General features: G+C 36.9%; 3 protein-coding genes across 9 annotated transcripts in view; 1 reads left to right on the plus strand and 2 right to left on the minus strand.

The window, feature by feature from the left end:
• LOC129576256 (uncharacterized) overlaps window positions 1-10855 on the minus strand; it is a 14548-nt gene extending 3693 nt beyond the window's left edge. For 2 of the 3 annotated variants that reach the window (XM_055460973.1, XM_055460972.1), the window contains exons 1-4: window positions 10416-10855; window positions 5391-5522; window positions 1027-1156; window positions 657-910 (exon numbers count right to left, since the gene is read on the minus strand). In XM_055460973.1, the coding sequence (XP_055316948.1) occupies window positions 657-910; window positions 1027-1156; window positions 5391-5522; window positions 10416-10494 (595 nt within the window). In that variant the 5' untranslated portion in view covers window positions 10495-10855. The remainder of the gene's footprint in view (window positions 1-656; window positions 911-1026; window positions 1157-5390; window positions 5523-10415) is intronic. The other variant, XM_055460974.1, reaches the window with a different exon arrangement.
• The window catches only part of LOC129576258 (probable 28S ribosomal protein S16, mitochondrial), a 78814-nt gene that overhangs the window by 59486 nt on the left and 1048 nt on the right, over window positions 1-18280 (minus strand). For 2 of the 3 annotated variants that reach the window (XM_055460978.1, XM_055460981.1), the window contains exon 4: window positions 18041-18255. In XM_055460978.1, the coding sequence (XP_055316953.1) occupies window positions 18140-18255 (116 nt within the window). In that variant the 3' untranslated portion in view covers window positions 18041-18139. Of the gene's footprint in view, window positions 1-18040; window positions 18256-18280 lie in introns of those variants that run through there. The other variant, XM_055460980.1, reaches the window with a different exon arrangement.
• On the plus strand, window positions 13976-17905 carry LOC129576257 (receptor expression-enhancing protein 5). Of its 3 annotated transcripts, XM_055460976.1 has the most exons (4): window positions 13976-14265; window positions 15685-16048; window positions 17190-17422; window positions 17587-17905. In XM_055460976.1, the coding sequence occupies exons 2-4, from the start codon at window positions 15919-15921 to the stop codon at window positions 17761-17763; spliced, it is 540 nt and encodes a 179-aa protein (XP_055316951.1). In that variant the 5' UTR covers window positions 13976-14265; window positions 15685-15918; the 3' UTR covers window positions 17764-17905. The 3 variants fall into 3 exon arrangements, with proteins under 3 accessions (XP_055316951.1, XP_055316950.1, XP_055316952.1); XM_055460975.1 differs by having other exon boundaries at window positions 14187-16048; XM_055460977.1 differs by lacking the exon at window positions 13976-14265 and having other exon boundaries at window positions 15909-16048; window positions 17135-17422.

The following is an 18280-nucleotide window of genomic DNA, read 5'->3' on the forward strand; positions in this document are numbered from 1 at the left end:
CAATATTTGGGTCACCCTAACTTTTCATCAGGTGGGGAAGGTCACCCTAATTTTTTGGCTTTGCGAGTTTTTGGCCATAAGAAGTTTATACACCAAGTTTGAGCGAAATCGGAGAGGTCATCTGCAATTTTTGTTACACTTGGTGTGGAATGGTCGAGTAAGAGATTTTCAGAAGAAACAAAAAAAGTAGTCATCAAAAATAAAATCAAAAACAAACTCATTGAAATGCATGAAAAATGCAAAGAAATTGCGTAGATTTTCCTTGCAGTTTTCCAAAAAAAAAAAAAGAAGAACAAAACAAACGGCATTCCGCCAGAAATTTGAAGAAGGAAAGTTATGAGATAGTTATTGCGTGTGTGTTTCGGTGTACATACCCATATTTGATATGTATGCGATACAAACGTCAATCAATGGAGAGACAACCGAATCAATTGCAGTAAAACAGAAAAAAATGTTGATCGGACGAAATGTCTCTCTCATTAGAATTTGTTTGTATCCGAGTGACAAACCTGTTGCGTTGTTTGCCACTTTCCAGTGCGAATGCAGACAAATTTCGATTGTTAAAATCAACAAGGACTTTGAACACACCTCAATTCGTCTGCATCAAGAACCAAAGCCAAAAAGAATAGCGGATGCCTGACACCGCCCAAACAAACCTCCAATGCTTCTACCGTATTTTTTCTTATGTAATCCGCCTCCAATGTGAGCCATCATGCCATGATGACCACCATGTCCAAAGTGTCCACCGTGACCGTGTGTTACGTCTGGAATTTCATCGACGAGCTGATAAATGTCTGGCTTCTGATATTGGATCACCTCGACCACCTCGGGCTTCTTTTTCTTCTTCTTTTTTTTGTCCTTCATTTTTCGGCCCTCCTCCGAATCCTCGCTCACTGCATGTGGTGAAACGCTGCAACGATAAAATCCCCGAACGTTCAAAATCCCGAATCAAATTCGATTCAAATCGTGGATCGTATCCGGTGCAAAATCGACACACCACACACACACACGCACACACATACATACCTTTTGAACACACTTCGCATGTAGTCTTCGAGAGATGAGAGCATTGTGGACGGTTTCTCCAGCCCAGAAATTTCCGTATCGCTCATACCACGCGCGTTCAACTTCGATGCGAACTCGACATCGGCTTCAGCTGTAACACAATAAAGTTCAATATTATCAGGTCAAATTCATTCAACTTCAGTGTGTACAATTATAGAAATTCTGCAAAAAAAAAAACATTAGCACGGGTGCTGCGAATGGGAAAGTAAATAAATTGGCCTTGCTCGGCTTTTTAATCTCATTTGTATTATTTGTTTTTTTTTTCTTATTGTATACAATTTCATTGATCGCATAAATCGTAGTGTGTTGCTAAAAAAACATCGCCGATTGTATTGTGTGTTTGTTTTTAAGCAAAACGAAGAAAAGTGGCTCTTCTAACAAGGTGAGCGCGTGTGCATGCGCGTTCTCTTGCTGCACGAATTCATTCACATAACCGCCGTACGGTGTTAGAATTTAGCGGGAAATATGGGAAAAAAACACAAATCAAAGACAATAAACTGATTAATTTGCTTTGTGGTGTGAACGATGTTGTGTACGGCAATGATAATCTAGATTCAATTAAACATCAGCTACAATGTAAATACACATGCGGTTGCGTCTGGTTGCATGTGTACATTATGTTCTCTTGTTGTTCTTTGTTTTTAAACTTCTTTCTGGTTTAGTCGTTCTTCATATGGTTTCTCGGTTGACGTTGTTGTTTCTTTCTCCCAGAGAAAGTTTCTTTATATAACTTACGAACTAAAGAACAAAAGAATGTGTTATAAATGCGCGCAAAAAAAAATGTGACCGTTTAGCAAGTTATTTTTTCTTGCCTTTTTTATTGTTGTTGCTGCTGCACTGTGAGTTATTAATTTTCATTCGCGCAAATCGGTGCAACGGAAGCAGCGGCAGTCACAACAAAAACATAGTGGCGGCGGCGTGTTTTCGTTCAGAACAGTCGTTATGCTGATAAAAAAAGACACCTATATATCATATTATGATATCATAACTTCACGCCAGCAGCCAATTTCCATTTGACTCACTTTATAATAAATAGAGAAAAATAGATCTCAACCGTGTGTCAAGCCACACGGTTTGTTTTTGTTGGGTTTTTTTTTTCCACCTCTTTCTTCAGCTATCACGAAGATTGCAATAATTTACTTGATTTGAAACCAGATTTTTTGCCCGTTTGCATTAGTGACAGTTAGCTGTTATTTTTATTATCCCATGGCACAGTCCATGAGGTGTTGTCCGGTCTATTTCAACTCCGACTATGGATGTGTGCCATTTCGTATACAAACATATGCATGACCTGTTCGGAAGATAGCTCGGCACCATGTGCCATGCAATCGAACATTCGAGAAGAACTATGCAAATGATATCGCTGTCAACTAGGTCATCATCTAACAGCATCTCTCACGGTTCAAACCCGCACAAGATGTGTGTTTGTGTTCGATTTTGCAATCGAAAAAGAAGATATTTCCTAAAATTGCGTGATTTCCAAAACGGAAAAAAGCATGGATAAAAATTCCGTGATGATGATGAAAAAGGAAAAAAATGCATCACGTGATGCCAACGTCGAGTAAGTGAGCAGTGAAATAGCGGTGTGGATATATCCGTCACATATTATTGTTTGTCATTTTAATGATCGTCAAAATCGATTATCGCCGCTGCACATTCAATGGCAATGCCGTGTGCACGTTTGTTCCCCATTGAAAGCGTATGTGTGTATGTGTGTCTATCTGCGAGAGAGGCGATCGGACGAAAGAATCTTAATTCCATGTGTGATTTACATTAATGGCAACCGATACATGTGCAAATATGAAACGATGCATCACTACAAAATTGGTCACTTATACGTATTGTTTTCCCCTCAATATGTTTTTGGATTTTTGTTGCTCATTCCTATTCCCTCTGTCCCTCTGTCTCTCTGTCTACTTTTTTTTCCATATTCGGAATCATGAATAGGCAATGTGGCTATGTGCCAAGATGAAGAGAAACGAGATTCGAGAAGAAAATCGCGTGTTTCGTTGTGATGTGTAGTACAAATCATGGATGCCTGAGCATCGCATGTATGCTAGATATTGGTTGAAATCGATTTCAAATGAATGCACACACATGCGCGCTCGTATTCGCGCTCGTTCAACCGGCGAGCTACATCTTTATCACGATTTTTAAATAAATGTCAATTATGTGAACCATCTTCGATTTCACAATGTTTACAGTTTGCATGTGCATGTGCATGGGCTACACAACATTGAAACAACGGCTATGCTAAGAGGGAATCGTTTCGATTTTTTCTCGTTGGCCGAGAGCATGAATGAGCGAGCGCACACGCGCTCGCACCTTTCCATCCGCGTGCGCGCGGTGCTAAATTTGTACCACTTCATCAGTGATCTTCGGCATGTCATTTTTGGGTTCGGTTTTCTTTGTTTTCTTGTTGTCATAGTTGTCAAGCGAGCAGCATTGTTTCCTCGAATCAATGTAAATCGTTTCAGCCAACAATTTCTCGAATCGTAAGAATTCAACTTGATTGCAGCTCGAATTGGTTAAATGACTGTTGGCTAAACGTACATCGTGCTAGTAAATCGCCCCGGCAAAATTCAAATGAAACAGGTGCCAGAGATTTCGGAGGAAGAGCGGTATGCTCTTTTAACACAATGTATATGTAATGAGTTGGCAATTGAGTTTGGTAATTTAATTTTCATTTCATGGGGAAGACGGAAGTGCATCCATAGCTGGCGGCCGTCGATCTAGTCGTGTCTAGCTGTGCGCAAAGAAAGTGGCGAAATTTAAATGAGGCGAAAAATTAGATGAAAATTTCTCATAAGTATGCACGATTTCGATCCGTTTCATGGTTGGAGGCATATGATTATTGTGCCACAACAAACACAGACACCGATCGAAACGATAAACTCTGCACCAATAATTGATGCATTAACAATGAGAAGAAGAAGCTCTTCAATTGTGCTTGATATGCGCAATGCAAACCAAATGCTAACCCACTGAACAAAATTATGCTAGATTTGTGGCTCACTACCGTTTTCGTTACGGAAAATTAAAAACAAAGATAGAAAAAACAACATCAATAGCACAACAACCATATACACTGGTCGTAATCATGAGCAAACAGAAAGTATTTGTGTGTTTATTTTTCTTCTTCCATTTGATTTGCCAAAGGTGAAAGCCTTTGTTTATACCAACGCGCGCGCATCCAGCATCGTGGAATTGATAGCACGGTATAATGTCTTCGGATGTTTACTGAAAATTTATGTTTGTTCAATTGTTTTTCTGCGCTTGTTATCCTAAATATTTATTGCGATGCTTGATCGCTTCTCTCTGCGGCTATTCGCCTTCTTTACTACTTCATGGTTCTAATGCTGATGCTGTTGCTGTTGATGTTGCGGCTGTTTTTGGTTTGATCGCGCTCGCGCGCTCGTCCGCTCATCAAGGGAAGATGGGTAAATGCCGTGTCTCAACGGAGGCACTCCAAACAAATAACGACTCGGTAAATCATGGTGCAAAAGTGAAATGTCTCTTTGCTTGTGATATTGGTTTAGTTGGACACGATTCGTTAGCTATTTAGATAGGAAAACAAAAAAAAAACACAGACAACTCGGCTTGACTTGATGGCATTCGTATGCATTTGATTTCGATATGTTTTTTCCGTATCTCCACGATTCGTTGTGCCATTGAATTATTTGCTAGCAAAACATCGCGATATGTGAGCTTGGCAATTCTCGAACCAGACCCGAACCCATTGCCACACTGTGTGCTTATGTGTGTGCATTGTTCAATGAACTTCAACTTTGGCGAAGAAGCGATGACATTTTGATATTTTTGAAAGACAGTGGTTTGAAAAAAAAAAAAATTCAGCACGGTATGCTGTACCGTAATTTTTCGCTTTGTCGGAAAATGCAGGTTAGTGAATGTTTTGTGATTTTGCGTTTTCCAAACGAAAGTCGCGATATTCCCATCTTCACACACAGCAATGTTGCAAATTGAGGATATAAAATGTTGTTTTGCCTTCACTTTTTTCGTCGTCGCCGTCGTTGTTGCTTCTTCGCCTCATCGCTAACGATTTCAAACATTCAGTTCATCTCATGACCTGATATTGAAACACAGTGCACCAGCAATTTATACGGTGACCGTGTCTCTCTTCGTGAAACTTTTCATTTCATCGCCATTTCCCATTGCATTGATTATGCTGCGATTTACATTTTTTTGTGTGTCATTTTCCTATATTTCTACAATTGCCACTGCTGCTCGCAGCCACCGCTTCACTTTCCTCAAATTCCGCAATTGAAAATTGCAAATTAAACGTTTCGATTCTTTGTGCTTCTTACCTTTTAGCTCGTTCACTTTTTCCACTAGAGCATCATCTATGATATCGAACAATCGACCCGAACGCTGATAAACACATTCCCACGGTTGCTGGTTGATCGTACAGGCCAACACATTCAAATATGATAACACATCTGCAATGGGAGAGAAAAATTGAATACAAAATGAAAAATCAATGATTAACTTTTGATTTACGATATTTCATGGGCTATCATGTGCGAAATTATATTTATCATATTGGATTTTAGGGATTTTTAAAAACAGAGAAAATTGATTCAAACAAATGTATCCAATTGGATCCTTTTCTTCATTTCCTCAGATATTGATGTACACTGATTAACACTTCAAATGAATGACTCCTCTCGCCTTTTCGGATTGAAACGACCAAACTTTTCTAAATTTCGAAAAAATTAGTTTTGAGTTTGGATTTTATGGACAAAAGAACTCAATTCCTTCCATTCTTGCGGTTAGACGGATCACGGACGAAAAAGATAAAAACAAATCTTGGTTAAACCTTGGTTGAAGATCATACACCTGATGAATGAAATGTCGATCTAAAGGGGAAAATCCAAACTTCAAACAGCATTAAAGCCTGACTGCAAATAAAATACAGCAGCAGAATACTGTAGAATACAGAACAAAATAAGACTCGACCCAAAATTTCGCTACTTCACTCAAAGCATCGAGTGTATACATAAGGTGCATGAATTTTCATTTTCGATACTCTCTTTAGTGCAGTTCATCCAGTATGCATTCTCTTTATTCTCCCGTATATTTTGGGACGTAGCCGTATGGATTTAACCTACATCATCTGTGTTCTTTGGCGAATAAGAACGCCAATATCGTGTGTCTCAATGATAATGATATGTATAGCCAATTGTGTTTACATTCGAAAGTGTACGCAGTACATGGCATACGCGATGGGTTTTTGATTGTCATTGAATATATATATATATATATATATGTGTGTGGGGGGGGGGGGTAATGAAAGAAGAAATTGTTTGTCTGGAATCATGAAAATTGGGTGGCACATTCACATTGGTGAATTTGCCGGTGAAATTCGAGTTCTTGAAATTTGTTTATTCTTCTTGTGTTTTTAGTTGTTTTCAAAAGAAAGTCAACGACACGCTATCGACATCTATTCATAACATCATTTTGGCATTAACAATATTTGACATGAATACTTATTATAGGACGGTGCTTTGATAAATCAGTGTTTGAACATTTTGTGCGAAGCAATGAATTAATTCGGGCTACGCGCAGTTATGCATATGGGAAAAGAGAAAACAAAACCAAATGTGACGACCGATCGCAATTGCTCGCATTTCGCCAATAGAAATGAGACAATCTACCGACCGACCGAATGAATGAATTAATAAATGAATGAATTGAACACAGGAATGTGTCATAAGTAGAAAATTTTACTAATTTCATAAAGAAAAATGTGTTCGTATTTTGGAAGCGAGAAAAATTGGAACACTTTCATTTGATCAGCGTTTGATTGCGATTTGGATCGATTCGAGTTGGGACTGCGTGACCAAATGGCATATTCCTGTTTCCAGACAAGTGGTTATCGGAATTTGTTTTCTTTTCATTTTTCTCTCTCTCTATCTGCCTCACACACACACACACACATACACACACACACTCTCTCTCTCGCAATCGCAATTGTTAATTGTGGTTGTTTGCTGGTTCTGAGTATTTCCTTTGTTCGCACATTAAACAAATCTTGTTTGGTTTGTGTGATAGATTTAATTTAAAGTGAAAATTAATACAGATCTCTACCGGTTAAAATCGGTGCAGATTGTATTCGCGCTCGCGCGTATACATCGCTTGTTTTATTTCGTTGTTCGTTCGATATCGTAGACGAAATAAAGAACAAGCGTAAAAATACCCATAATAACGATATCAAATGAAAAGAAATGAAAAGAGAAAAAGAAGAAGGAGAAGAAATGCCGTGAATTTCTGTGCCAATGTTTAAAAAAACAAACGAGATGTTCAAGTCGGCCAGTTAAAAAATGTGTGTACACCATTTTAATTGGTTTGGTTAGTTGCGTTCAACATTTTCTCAACTGTTGTGTGGACTTGTTTTACTCTCTCGGACCATGTGTGCACGTGTGTACGTGTGTGTTTGTTGGCTTGAGTCTGAGCTGCGGTCTTGATCTTCAGTACACGCATGATTCAGTTTTATTTTAAACGTAGCGTCCTATCACGTATCATAATCGCATGGTGCAGCAGCGAAACACCTAATGAATGAGTGCAGCAGCAACTGATTAATAATGTTCATAGAAATTCAAACTGAAATCGAATCAAATGGAGATACATGCAACATTGTGTGATGTTCAATTCATCAAAAATTTGTATCGTTCTGTTTCTTTGTCTTATTTCGATGTGCAAACATGGCAAACAATTGCCATGCAACACATCTCACGTGTGTCTGAACTATATATTATTCAATTCCCTTTTTAGTGAAAATGCCGCATACACAGACGAAAAGCAAATATGCACAAATAATAACACGATTCCTATGCTAATTCAATCGACATGCACGCCAATCAGTCATTTTCATTGTGTTTTCGGTTTTGGTTTTTTTTTTGCATAGAATTGAACGCATTGTTGATGCTGTTTTTGATTTCTTTGATTTATTTCACTCTGTATCATCTGGTTCAATATTTGTGGTGTGTATGATACACATAATTTCACTTTGCATTGCTCGATGTGAGCGCGAGCGCGCGTGTTTGTGCAGTAAAATGAAATTCATATCGAGAAAGAATTTCATCGGCGACTTGTTTCTACCATTCGCCAGAGCCGAAGAGTATTGCGAGCGTGATGGCATCGCTAGATTTCTAGAGAAATCAGACTGTATTCAACTGTGGATACGACAAATGTATTTCCTGTTTTCCATCGGCACTCGAGTTGATCTTGTTTGGTTGTGGCCGCTTTAAACATCTAAAATTATTTTTCTTGCTCTTAATCAGCAGCCCATTTATGAGTAAATAGCGAAAGGCTATTTTAATCACTGATATTGAACACTGTTGCGGCTGCCGCTGCTGCTTGGCATCATTCTAAAATACCAAAATCACGGGCATTTCAAATTCAAAATTACCATTGCGAATGGGAATGCATATCGCCAAAATGCAGCAAAGCGATCATCTTGTTCAACATAAATGTGATCCATGTTCTTTTGGCGTATCACATTCCGGTTGATTCGCACCAGTGACAAAAAGAAAAAAAAAGAAAATCACTCATCGGCATTGCCGTTTTGACATCGATTTCGTTCTGCTGTATTATACATCAATTTTTTTGTTGTTTTCTGTTCGCTCTTCAAAACCAAAGTCAGTTTCATTATCCATCATTAACATGCACTTGGTGTTTCCATGTTTTTTTATTCGCTGTTCACCGTAACAATTTCACTTTCACGCGCCGTGTCTATCCACGAGAAATAATCAGTTAATCGTTATACTTCCGTGCCGATTTTGAATCGCGTGTCCGCGAATTTTTTCACGCATTCCATGATCTAGCCATCGCTCTCTAACCGAGAGTTAGAGACTCTCTCTCTCTCTCTCTCTCTCTCTCTCTCTCTCTGTACCATTCCCCCAATCGAACAAATTCAATATTTATATCTGTTTGTTTATTAATTGAGTTTCGATCGCTTTTGCACCAAACCAATTAAACACCATTTGCACGTTTGACCAAATCGCTCGGTTTCCTCTTGCCACAAGAAAGTTGAATCGCCTGAAATCGACGGTGAATTCATGGTATTATCATAGCTATGTTTCGGTATTGTTGGTTTTGGCGCAGAAAATATCGCCGGCTTTTACACGGTTTGAACAAACGCACACACACACACACACACCATCTTAATGCTTCGCTGAGGCCGTTAACAGTAGTTTTCAGTTTGATTTATTGTTTCGGGGAACACCTCTGAAAAGTGAGCATCATGCCGATGTAATTTGTGTTTGCCTTTTTTCCGACGTTGTAATTGTTGTACCATGTTCTAAGAGTTTTGTGCCGATGCCAAGGAACCAGTTGTGTGGTGTGTGCATTGTGCAGATATAAAGTTCAATGTCATGACCGGAATCAATTGAGTAACGATAGATTATTGATGGTTTTTATTGCAACTATAAAAATTGCATCACGTTAAACCGCATCGTAATGAACGAGACAGAAACAAAAAGGCACGAAGAAGAAGCCACTAAATGGTACTGTTAATTTTTCACGTTTTCATCATGGTCAATCTTATGTAAGCCACCCAATTTCTATTCTATAATATGCCATAGGCTGAATGTAATGCTGTTTTTTTTTTCTCGTTTCTTATACGTCACCGTGAATAGCTTGTGTGTAAAATGTGTATAAAGGTAAACATCTTCCTAACTTAAATTCAATTTTTGAGCACACAATTTAAATGAGCTCGAGTATAGAAGTGGCTGAGGAAGCCAAGGTAAACCAACAAAAATAACAAAAAAGAACCGACATGCCAAGCAGACGAGCATGTCTCAATTCAGCACACATGCCATCGTCGTCGTCGTCGTCGTCTCCGTCTTCATTTTAATTTTTCTGTTTTTGGGTGCAGTTATGAAACATTTCAATTAAAATTTATGTGCGAATTGAGGTCATTTTTCTTCTTTTCTACACTGTTATTTTGGCCTTTGTCATGTCATTATTTGGGTTTCTTAGCTCATGATTTGATTTGTCGGCTGAATTCTTTTTTGTTGAATAACTTTTTTTTTCTTCTTTCAATGCTTACACCTTCTATTCACAGCAATTGAATGAAGAAGAAATTCCCAAATTTAAACCAATTTCAGCGCATTCTTTTGTGGTTTTGAATCAAAAAAAAAAAAAAAACTTTTGATCGGTGATCACATCGAAATCAGAACAAAACAATCAGTTTATTCGCCAATATTCAAATTTGCTCAATGTATACCACAAATGTACGTCAATTAGATTGATTTTTGGTTTAGTTTGGATTTGAAGTTTGAAGGAATGGCCGAAAAAGGAAAACCAATGGAATAAAAATCAATGCTCACCTGATTTTGTCGACTCACACCGCACATTCGTCACGCCAAACAATATCAATAAAACAAATGTTCTCTGTGATATAATCATGTCGATGCGTTTTATTCGGCTACTGCTTTCCAAATACCGCAACTACTCCGTATTTTTATACTGGTTTTACTTGCTAAAACTAATTTTATTCTTCTCCTTCAATATTTATCGTAAGCAACAACTAATTGTTTTTTCTCCAAAAAAATTATTTAACGTTTTTTTATGCACCAAATCATTGCGAATTTCGTATTTAATCTGTACACCGTGTATGTATGTTGTCAGTTTGTCTACTAATCGTTCACTGCTCGTGTTTTGTACGTTTATCTTTGGATCCGAGGTATAGCACAATGCATGCAAATGGTTCAACAATTAACACTTCTTTATGCTCTATACAAAATGCGTTGCCATTGACTTGAAAACAAAATGTGGTTTTTTTACGACGGATAACATAAAAAAATGAAAGAAAAAAACAAATTAAAACAATTGAAAATGGCCATATACAATGAAATTTTTGAGGGAAAATGAAAAACGACTGTTCAACGGACGCACTCAGACTTATATGTTGACCGAACAGAACAAAAAAAAAAAAATTAATAATTTCAAGTTTATTGTATGGTGTATATATGCGTACTCTCTCACATGAAATGTACCTCTTTCTTCGGTGTATGCTATAATAACGTTACCATCTCGCTAGCAAGTCCAACACATGAATGACGCAAAATTTACTCGGTGCCGAACATTTTATATGAAACGCAAACGCCTGACCTAGTACTCGGCAGCACAATGTACGTGTGCGAACCGACAGAAACAACTACACCGTGCTCTTATCACCGTAAAAAATACTCTCAGCGTTACAAAGACGTACCACTCTTTGATCTTCCTCACTCATGCCAATTTCAGCGGCAGCTCTTCAGTTTGCAGCATTTTCTTTTTTTTTCATTTTCCAACAACTTCAATTGTTCACCATTCACGCTGCCGTTCAATTCATTCATACGGCCATATCGTGCTCAGCCAAATGATAGTGTCAACGACAATGTGCCGATTGGCCAAACGATAATTTTAGCCATCAATCAGACAAGATCCGTTCGCGATTAATTATTTTCTATTCACTTTAAGGTTTGAGAAGAGTTCATTCAGTTCAAAGATGAAGAAATTCGATCTTTTCAAAGAAAACGAATTTAAATCTTTTTTATTTGAGTTTCGTGGTACAGAAGTTCGTACATTACAAAAGAAAAAAAAAATTAGTTTTTCTTAAGACAATTTACAAAAATTCAATAACTCATTTTAATCGATTGATAATAATTGATTGTGTTGCCCAATCTTAAAGTCGTCTCTTCATTAATATTGTGGCATCCTATTGAGCTCTTAAAGCTTGAAGCGAACGATATGATACGATATGATATCGAAATCTGCCTTTGAATCCACACTTTCGTCTCTGTTCCTCGGCGTAACATGTGCACATAAATTTCAACACTATTAAATCCTGGTCATATTTTAGTTGATCAACGAGCTGATTTTCCTAAGAAATTCCATTTCAAAACGTATCCCACTTCATATTTATCGGCGATTACTTTTTAGGTATTGCTCATGGTTTTTGGAATCGAAATATTACAAAAATCATTTGAATTGATCGAAAATGATGGTCAATCATGGACGACCTATTATCATGGAGTGAACCGACGTCGAGGTTTTTATTGCATGTGCAAAAGGCAAGTCGGTACGTCTTTTTTTATATCTCTGAATGATAACATTATTTATATAAATGTGAAATGGGCCCATCATGGCATCACAGCATCAGTCGCCGTAGCAGCAGAAGCATCGGCATTCAGCAGGTTGATCGAAAGTATTCTCATTTAAATGCTTACGATGGCATATTTTGTGTCATTTCTTTCTATTGAACACATTTTCTGCACACAAAATGCAATTGCCTGCATAAATTTTAAAATCAGGTAATAGCTCCGTTTACTCTTGATACCGTTGATTTTTCATTGGGAGAGAGAATTTCAAGAAGAAGAAGAAGAAGAAAGCGAACGAAAAAAAAACACACACAATTTTGTTCGAACAAATCTATATGCATTTGATAAAGATAAAATGGCTTGTTTGTTTGGTCGATCGTTTCACATGCGGCAATGAAAGCCGATTCGGTGGATCTTTTTCTATTAATTCGCAGCACAAGCGCAAAGCTTTTTACCCACATTTTAAAAGAGTACACAATTTGAACATGTTCACGGTGTCGGGATGGGCCGAACATGCAAATCCATTCGACATTGGACGAGAGCCGTGGTTAGCTAAATTTCACCGTTGGAAAAAAGAGAAAATGTGTCTTCCTGTGCGCCGATGAAGTGTCTTTTTGTTTAACGAATTAAATGAGACGGAGAAAAGTGGACACATAAATGTCGTGTGGCTGACAACACACATTCCAAACACACAAGACCCATCCGTTTCAAACATACACACAAAACAACGACCACGTGAAAATATTTTTTTTTTTGTTCTTTTCGAAATCGAAACCAACAACCAAAATCGGTCGTTTCAAAGTAGCCTTTGCACCAGGCCAACACAATTTACAATTGAGAAAATCATACAACCATATTGTACGACACTCATACCACTTTGGTTGCAAAACAGTTTTATTTGACGAAAATTCGCACAGTCGTTTCTTTTTTTGGTTCAGCTCATCAATACGTGAATCAAAGTTTGGAATATTGTGCAATTGGGAGAAAATAAAAAAACGAAATGGTGGCTTCAGTATCAAAATGTGGTTCAACGATTAATTTGTCATTGAAATTTTCATTTTAATTACTCCAAACATTGTGATTCAATTCAGCGCTTGGCTTTGTTGGAAAATATGGGAAATTCTTCGATGGGCTCTGAGTTTAATTCGACTTTTACCTGTTGATGGGATAGTCTGAAAAGACCAAATGAACGATCATTGATCATCGATCGATGGCAATTTGTCACTGGCGAAATGGGCCACTTCAAGCTTAAAAAGGGTATTCGTCATAATTTGAACATGAAAATGTATTAGATGCTTCAAAGAGGTCCCAGATGATGTGAAACAAAAAAAGCTTATGAAAAATGAACCGAATGCCCTTTATCGTCAAAACGATCGATTTGATCGTCGACGCTTCATCAGTGAGAACATTTGGTCGTATATGAGCTGAAAAGCTATGGAATATATGCGTACAAATGTATTTGATCCCATTCAATATATACAGATGCTCCGTGCACGGCACACTGCCACCAATACTCATATACCACATAATCAGTTGGAAAATGAAACAACTTCAGGACATTCAAAAAGAATGAAAAAAAAAGAAGAAACAATTTTTTGTTGATGCGACACACAAAAAGAAAATGAAACACAAAACAAAAATTAAGCAAAACTCTGTAAAACCGATAAGACGCAAATGAAACAGAAAAAAAATTTAACGCAAGGATCTAAAAATAGTATCATTCTTATCAGGTGGCTGATTTATTAATCATCACAAAGTCGACGCAAATTTACCGCTCAACGAAAATGTAATGCGATTTGTCGTCTGTTCGTCAAATGTGATGCCAGTGCTTATAGTACAGTGTGCTGCACACTCGTAGATGATTCATTGTCGCGATTATAATCGTCATGTAATAATTGGGAATAAAAAACGTTTTTTTTTTTTAAATGATTATCTACGATTGACTCACATTTTCATCAAATGCTATGTACTTTGTACTGCAAACGGAGACAGTGTCGCTGCCTGTAATTTCAGTTGTATTCGAACGTTTTTGTTAGTCGCATTATACATTTTGCGTTGATTACAATTAAAAAGTGGAGAAGTAATAAGAGCAAATGTAAGATTTCCATTGATAATATCCATTTATTTAAGTAAATAATTGACAATCATGGAATAATTTCAATTTCCCATCCATTCATACTGAGCAATTTGTCAATTTATATATATTGATTTGAAAGTTTATTGCATATTTTCTAGTTGATTTTTTTTTTCAATTCGTAAGAGTGGCTTTTTCTTAGTAAAAATAAGAATAATTTGCTCAAATCCATAACATTCACGTTTCAACCACTGTTTCATTCGAAGTGGTTATTATTAAACCAGTTCTTTAATTTTACACCAATGAATGCATTGTCGAAAATTAGAGAAAATAAAATCACTTTGAAAGCAAAGCAGTAGTAACTCCTTGGTATTCATCGAAGAAAATCATATATATATATATATATATATGATGCATATATGCATATATGAGTATATTTTTCGAATCGTAGGCAAATTGATGAAATACTTGCTAATCAGACTTGTTTCATTTGATAAACTTTTTTCTTGGTAAAGTCTTTCACTCTTTTAATCGCATATTCAAGCAATGAATAATTGTGACATTGACCATGAGATGGCATTACTATCGCTCGATCAACACCGAATGAAAGTAAAAACATCAGGGGAGCGAAGCAAGAGAAAAAGCACAATAATTTCAAAATAATATATATGCTTTACCCTGCGCCGCTAAAAATAGCCAGAAACATATTTCACGCTTCTACCGACAGTAGAAACAATGCACAGATATTGTGTTCAGTGCAGATGATTGTTTCCAATTTTATTAATCAACCAATTAAAATTCATCAGCTGACATGATCATTTTTCAAAGTTGATTCCGTTGAAATTTGTTGTGAAATTGGTTAGAAATTGTTGCATAAATTATTTTTATTCTATTTTTGTTGTTGTTGTTGTTGTTGCAAAATTGGTTTTCTCTTCCGGAAGATTCAGAAAGTAGCAACAAAAAAAGAATTTGACATAAAATCAAATTGAAAAGAAAAATTGAATTAACACTCGTATGGTCTTTGTGTCGATTGAATACCGGATTGCTTGGACTGCCGTTGACGCCCAGTTGCAAAAAAAAAATCACCTGAAAATATCAAGTGAATTGTGAAATTGTTTTTCCACACACAATAATGATCGCAGGAATATTAAAATTTCTTTTGCCAAAATCAAATCGTATCGATAACGCAATACCGAAAAACAGTATAAAGACCGTATGAGTGTTAATTGTAGTATGAAAAAAAACTATATTTGAAAGAAGAAAAAAAACGAAGAAAAAAAACGGAATAAGAAGAGTGCAATGTCAATGACAGACGAAAAACTAATGGACGGACTTGGAGCAAACTTCAGAACAGTCTGACGTTACACGCATAACGACACAAAACGACACATCTACACATAGTTGTATAAACTGCACACGTTTTTTCTTTGCTTAATACAGAAAGTGAGAGAGCGAGAGAAAGAAGAAGAAGAGAGAGAGAGAGAGAGAGAGAGAAGAACTCTGTAGTAAACCGACTAAACAATATTCCGACCGTCCATTTGGCACGAAACGGGTTCTCTACACAGTTGTGTGAATCGTGATTAAAGGCTTTGGATACACATAAAACACTTTTATTACACATATTTCGGTTGGATTCGTCACATCACATAGAATCGTGAGACGCATATAGTCAACATGGCAGAACGAATTGAAGCAATTAAAGTTTCGTTGAATCAAACCCTTAACGATAAGGAAAAACCATGGAAAAAGGCATTAGATTTGGCTGAAGAAAAAACTGGCGTTCCACGACTCTATCTATTCGCTGGTAAGTTGAATGTTTATCAAAATAATTATTTTTCTAAAGTTGTGCCGAGATATCATTCTTCAACCGTATTGAACAGAAGTAAAGAAGACAAATTTGTCACGTATTACACTAACTGACAATTTATGAACTCATTTGCCGGGCAACGTTGCTTTAAGGTGGGCAATGCGTTTTTTCAATCAATATTTCCAAATGAGGTGCATTAAAATGAGGATATAGTGTTTGTTTTCAATGAATCCGTTTTTTTTTCTGTCGATTTTTGTGATTTTTTTTCGGTTTTTTTTTTCTACTCGAAAAGAATTGCCAAAAGAATTTGACATGAAAAAAAAAATTATAGCAAAATTACATTAGTATAATAGGGAAACCGTTTAACTGTCTGCAAGGAATGCAAGGTTATAAAAGTAGACTAGATTGAGAAGAGAGAAGAGAAAAAAACCATGAAAAAACTCGATAGTTACGTCGCTCACACAGAAAAAGGGAAAAAATTAACAAAAGAATAGAAACGAAAAGCGAAAAGCAGCAAAAAAAAGTAGAAAAAAAAATTGAAGACAGAACAAAAGAGTGACAGAATGGCATTTGCAATGGATAAAAATTTTCAAAGTCGCATGTATGGTGTGTGTGTGTGTGTGTGTGTGTGTGTGTGTGTGGCACAAGTGTTGCGTGCACTGTGTGAGAAGAAAGGAAAAAAAATAGCCGAAAAAACCGACGAAATTTTCGTCATTTATTTATACACTTATAAAGTGCACACAATGAGCGATGAAAAAGGCTCTCGCTGAGAGCAAGACAGCTGAAATAAATGTGCCGAGACTCTAAACGCGGATATATTTAGGTATGTTGCGGGTAGAAAAGACATCACAAACACGAATCGACTAACTGATACGATGCTTTTACACGCAGCCTGCTAATTAACTCAAAATGTTCGAAAATTGACTCGAATATGAATATATGTAGCGCCAACCGTGCGCGCCTCTATCGCTATCTCGCTCGCACAATGTTTTGTGTATGTGACAGGAGTACTTACTTTATGTATTTCGTTTTTTTTTTTGTGTGTGTGTTTTGTTTTGTTTTTCCTCTCTATCTTATCTCTAGCTCTTTTTCATGCGCCTTTTTTTCTGTTTTTCTCTTTTATTCATTCAATTAATAGGAGTCGCTGGATTTTTCACGTTATATCTAATGTTTGGTGCCGCCGCTCAACTCTTATGTAACATTATTGCCGTCGGTTATCCAGCTTATATTTCGTTGAAGGCCTTAGAAACCAGCACCAAAGACGATGACACCAAATGGCTAACATACTGGGTGTTGTACGCTATTTTCTCCATCTTTGAATTTTTCACCGGCTACTTGCCCGTCATCATCCCATTCTACTACTTGTGGAAGGTAATAATTAATTCAAATTTCCCGGATATGCCCCTCATCCCATTTTATTGTAATTTAAAATCCAAATGCCATTTGTCAATCAATCGTGTTGTTTGACTTATACTTTGAACTTGCCCATAATCTAATACACACATTCGTTTCTGGTTTTGTTTTCATTTTCACAGTGCATCTTGTTTGTGTGGTGTCAATACCCAGCTGACAACAATGGATCCCACGTTCTCTATCAACGAGTAGTTCGACCATACTTCTTGAAACACCAAAATTCGGCTGACGATGCAATTGACAAGCTTGCAGATAAGGCTAAGGAACTCGTCGGCGATGTTCTCAAGAAGTCAAAATAAGCATATTTTTTTTCTCTTCTCGATTGTTGTCTCTTATTTAAACAAAAATTGTAATTTAATAGATACAACTTTTATCTCAACAATACAATAAATGCAACGATTTGCGCGCACGATTTTTCTCTTGACGCATTCAATATCATAATTAGGTCGTTTTTATTTCATTTTTACCCGTTCGTACTGTTCGTTTTTTTTTTCTCCTCGAAAGCAAGAGAGAGAAGCTCGTTATTTCGACTTTGCCCGCGTGTATCGCCGGATTCCAAAACAATGAACACATTAGTTTCGTTTTGTAAATACAACTAATCCAATTTTATTAGAGCACTAAATTCTCATACACGTGATAATGATTTAAAAAAAAAAAACAAGCTAATGTAGGTATTTATGATGATGTCTCTTGGGCTTCGCCACCCGTTGCTGCTTGTTGCGCCAGTTGCTTACGGTTTCGCCATGCCTTCATGTACGTTTGTGGTGCCATTGGGAACAAACCGGCCAAACCTAAACCAAAAGGACAAAAAGACAA

This window comes from Sitodiplosis mosellana, unplaced genomic scaffold (genome assembly GCF_009176505.1).
Source record: "Sitodiplosis mosellana isolate CC-2019 unplaced genomic scaffold, AAFC_SMos_1.0 Smas_scaffold_6181, whole genome shotgun sequence".
Classification (NCBI taxonomy): Eukaryota; Metazoa; Arthropoda; class Insecta; order Diptera; family Cecidomyiidae; genus Sitodiplosis; species Sitodiplosis mosellana.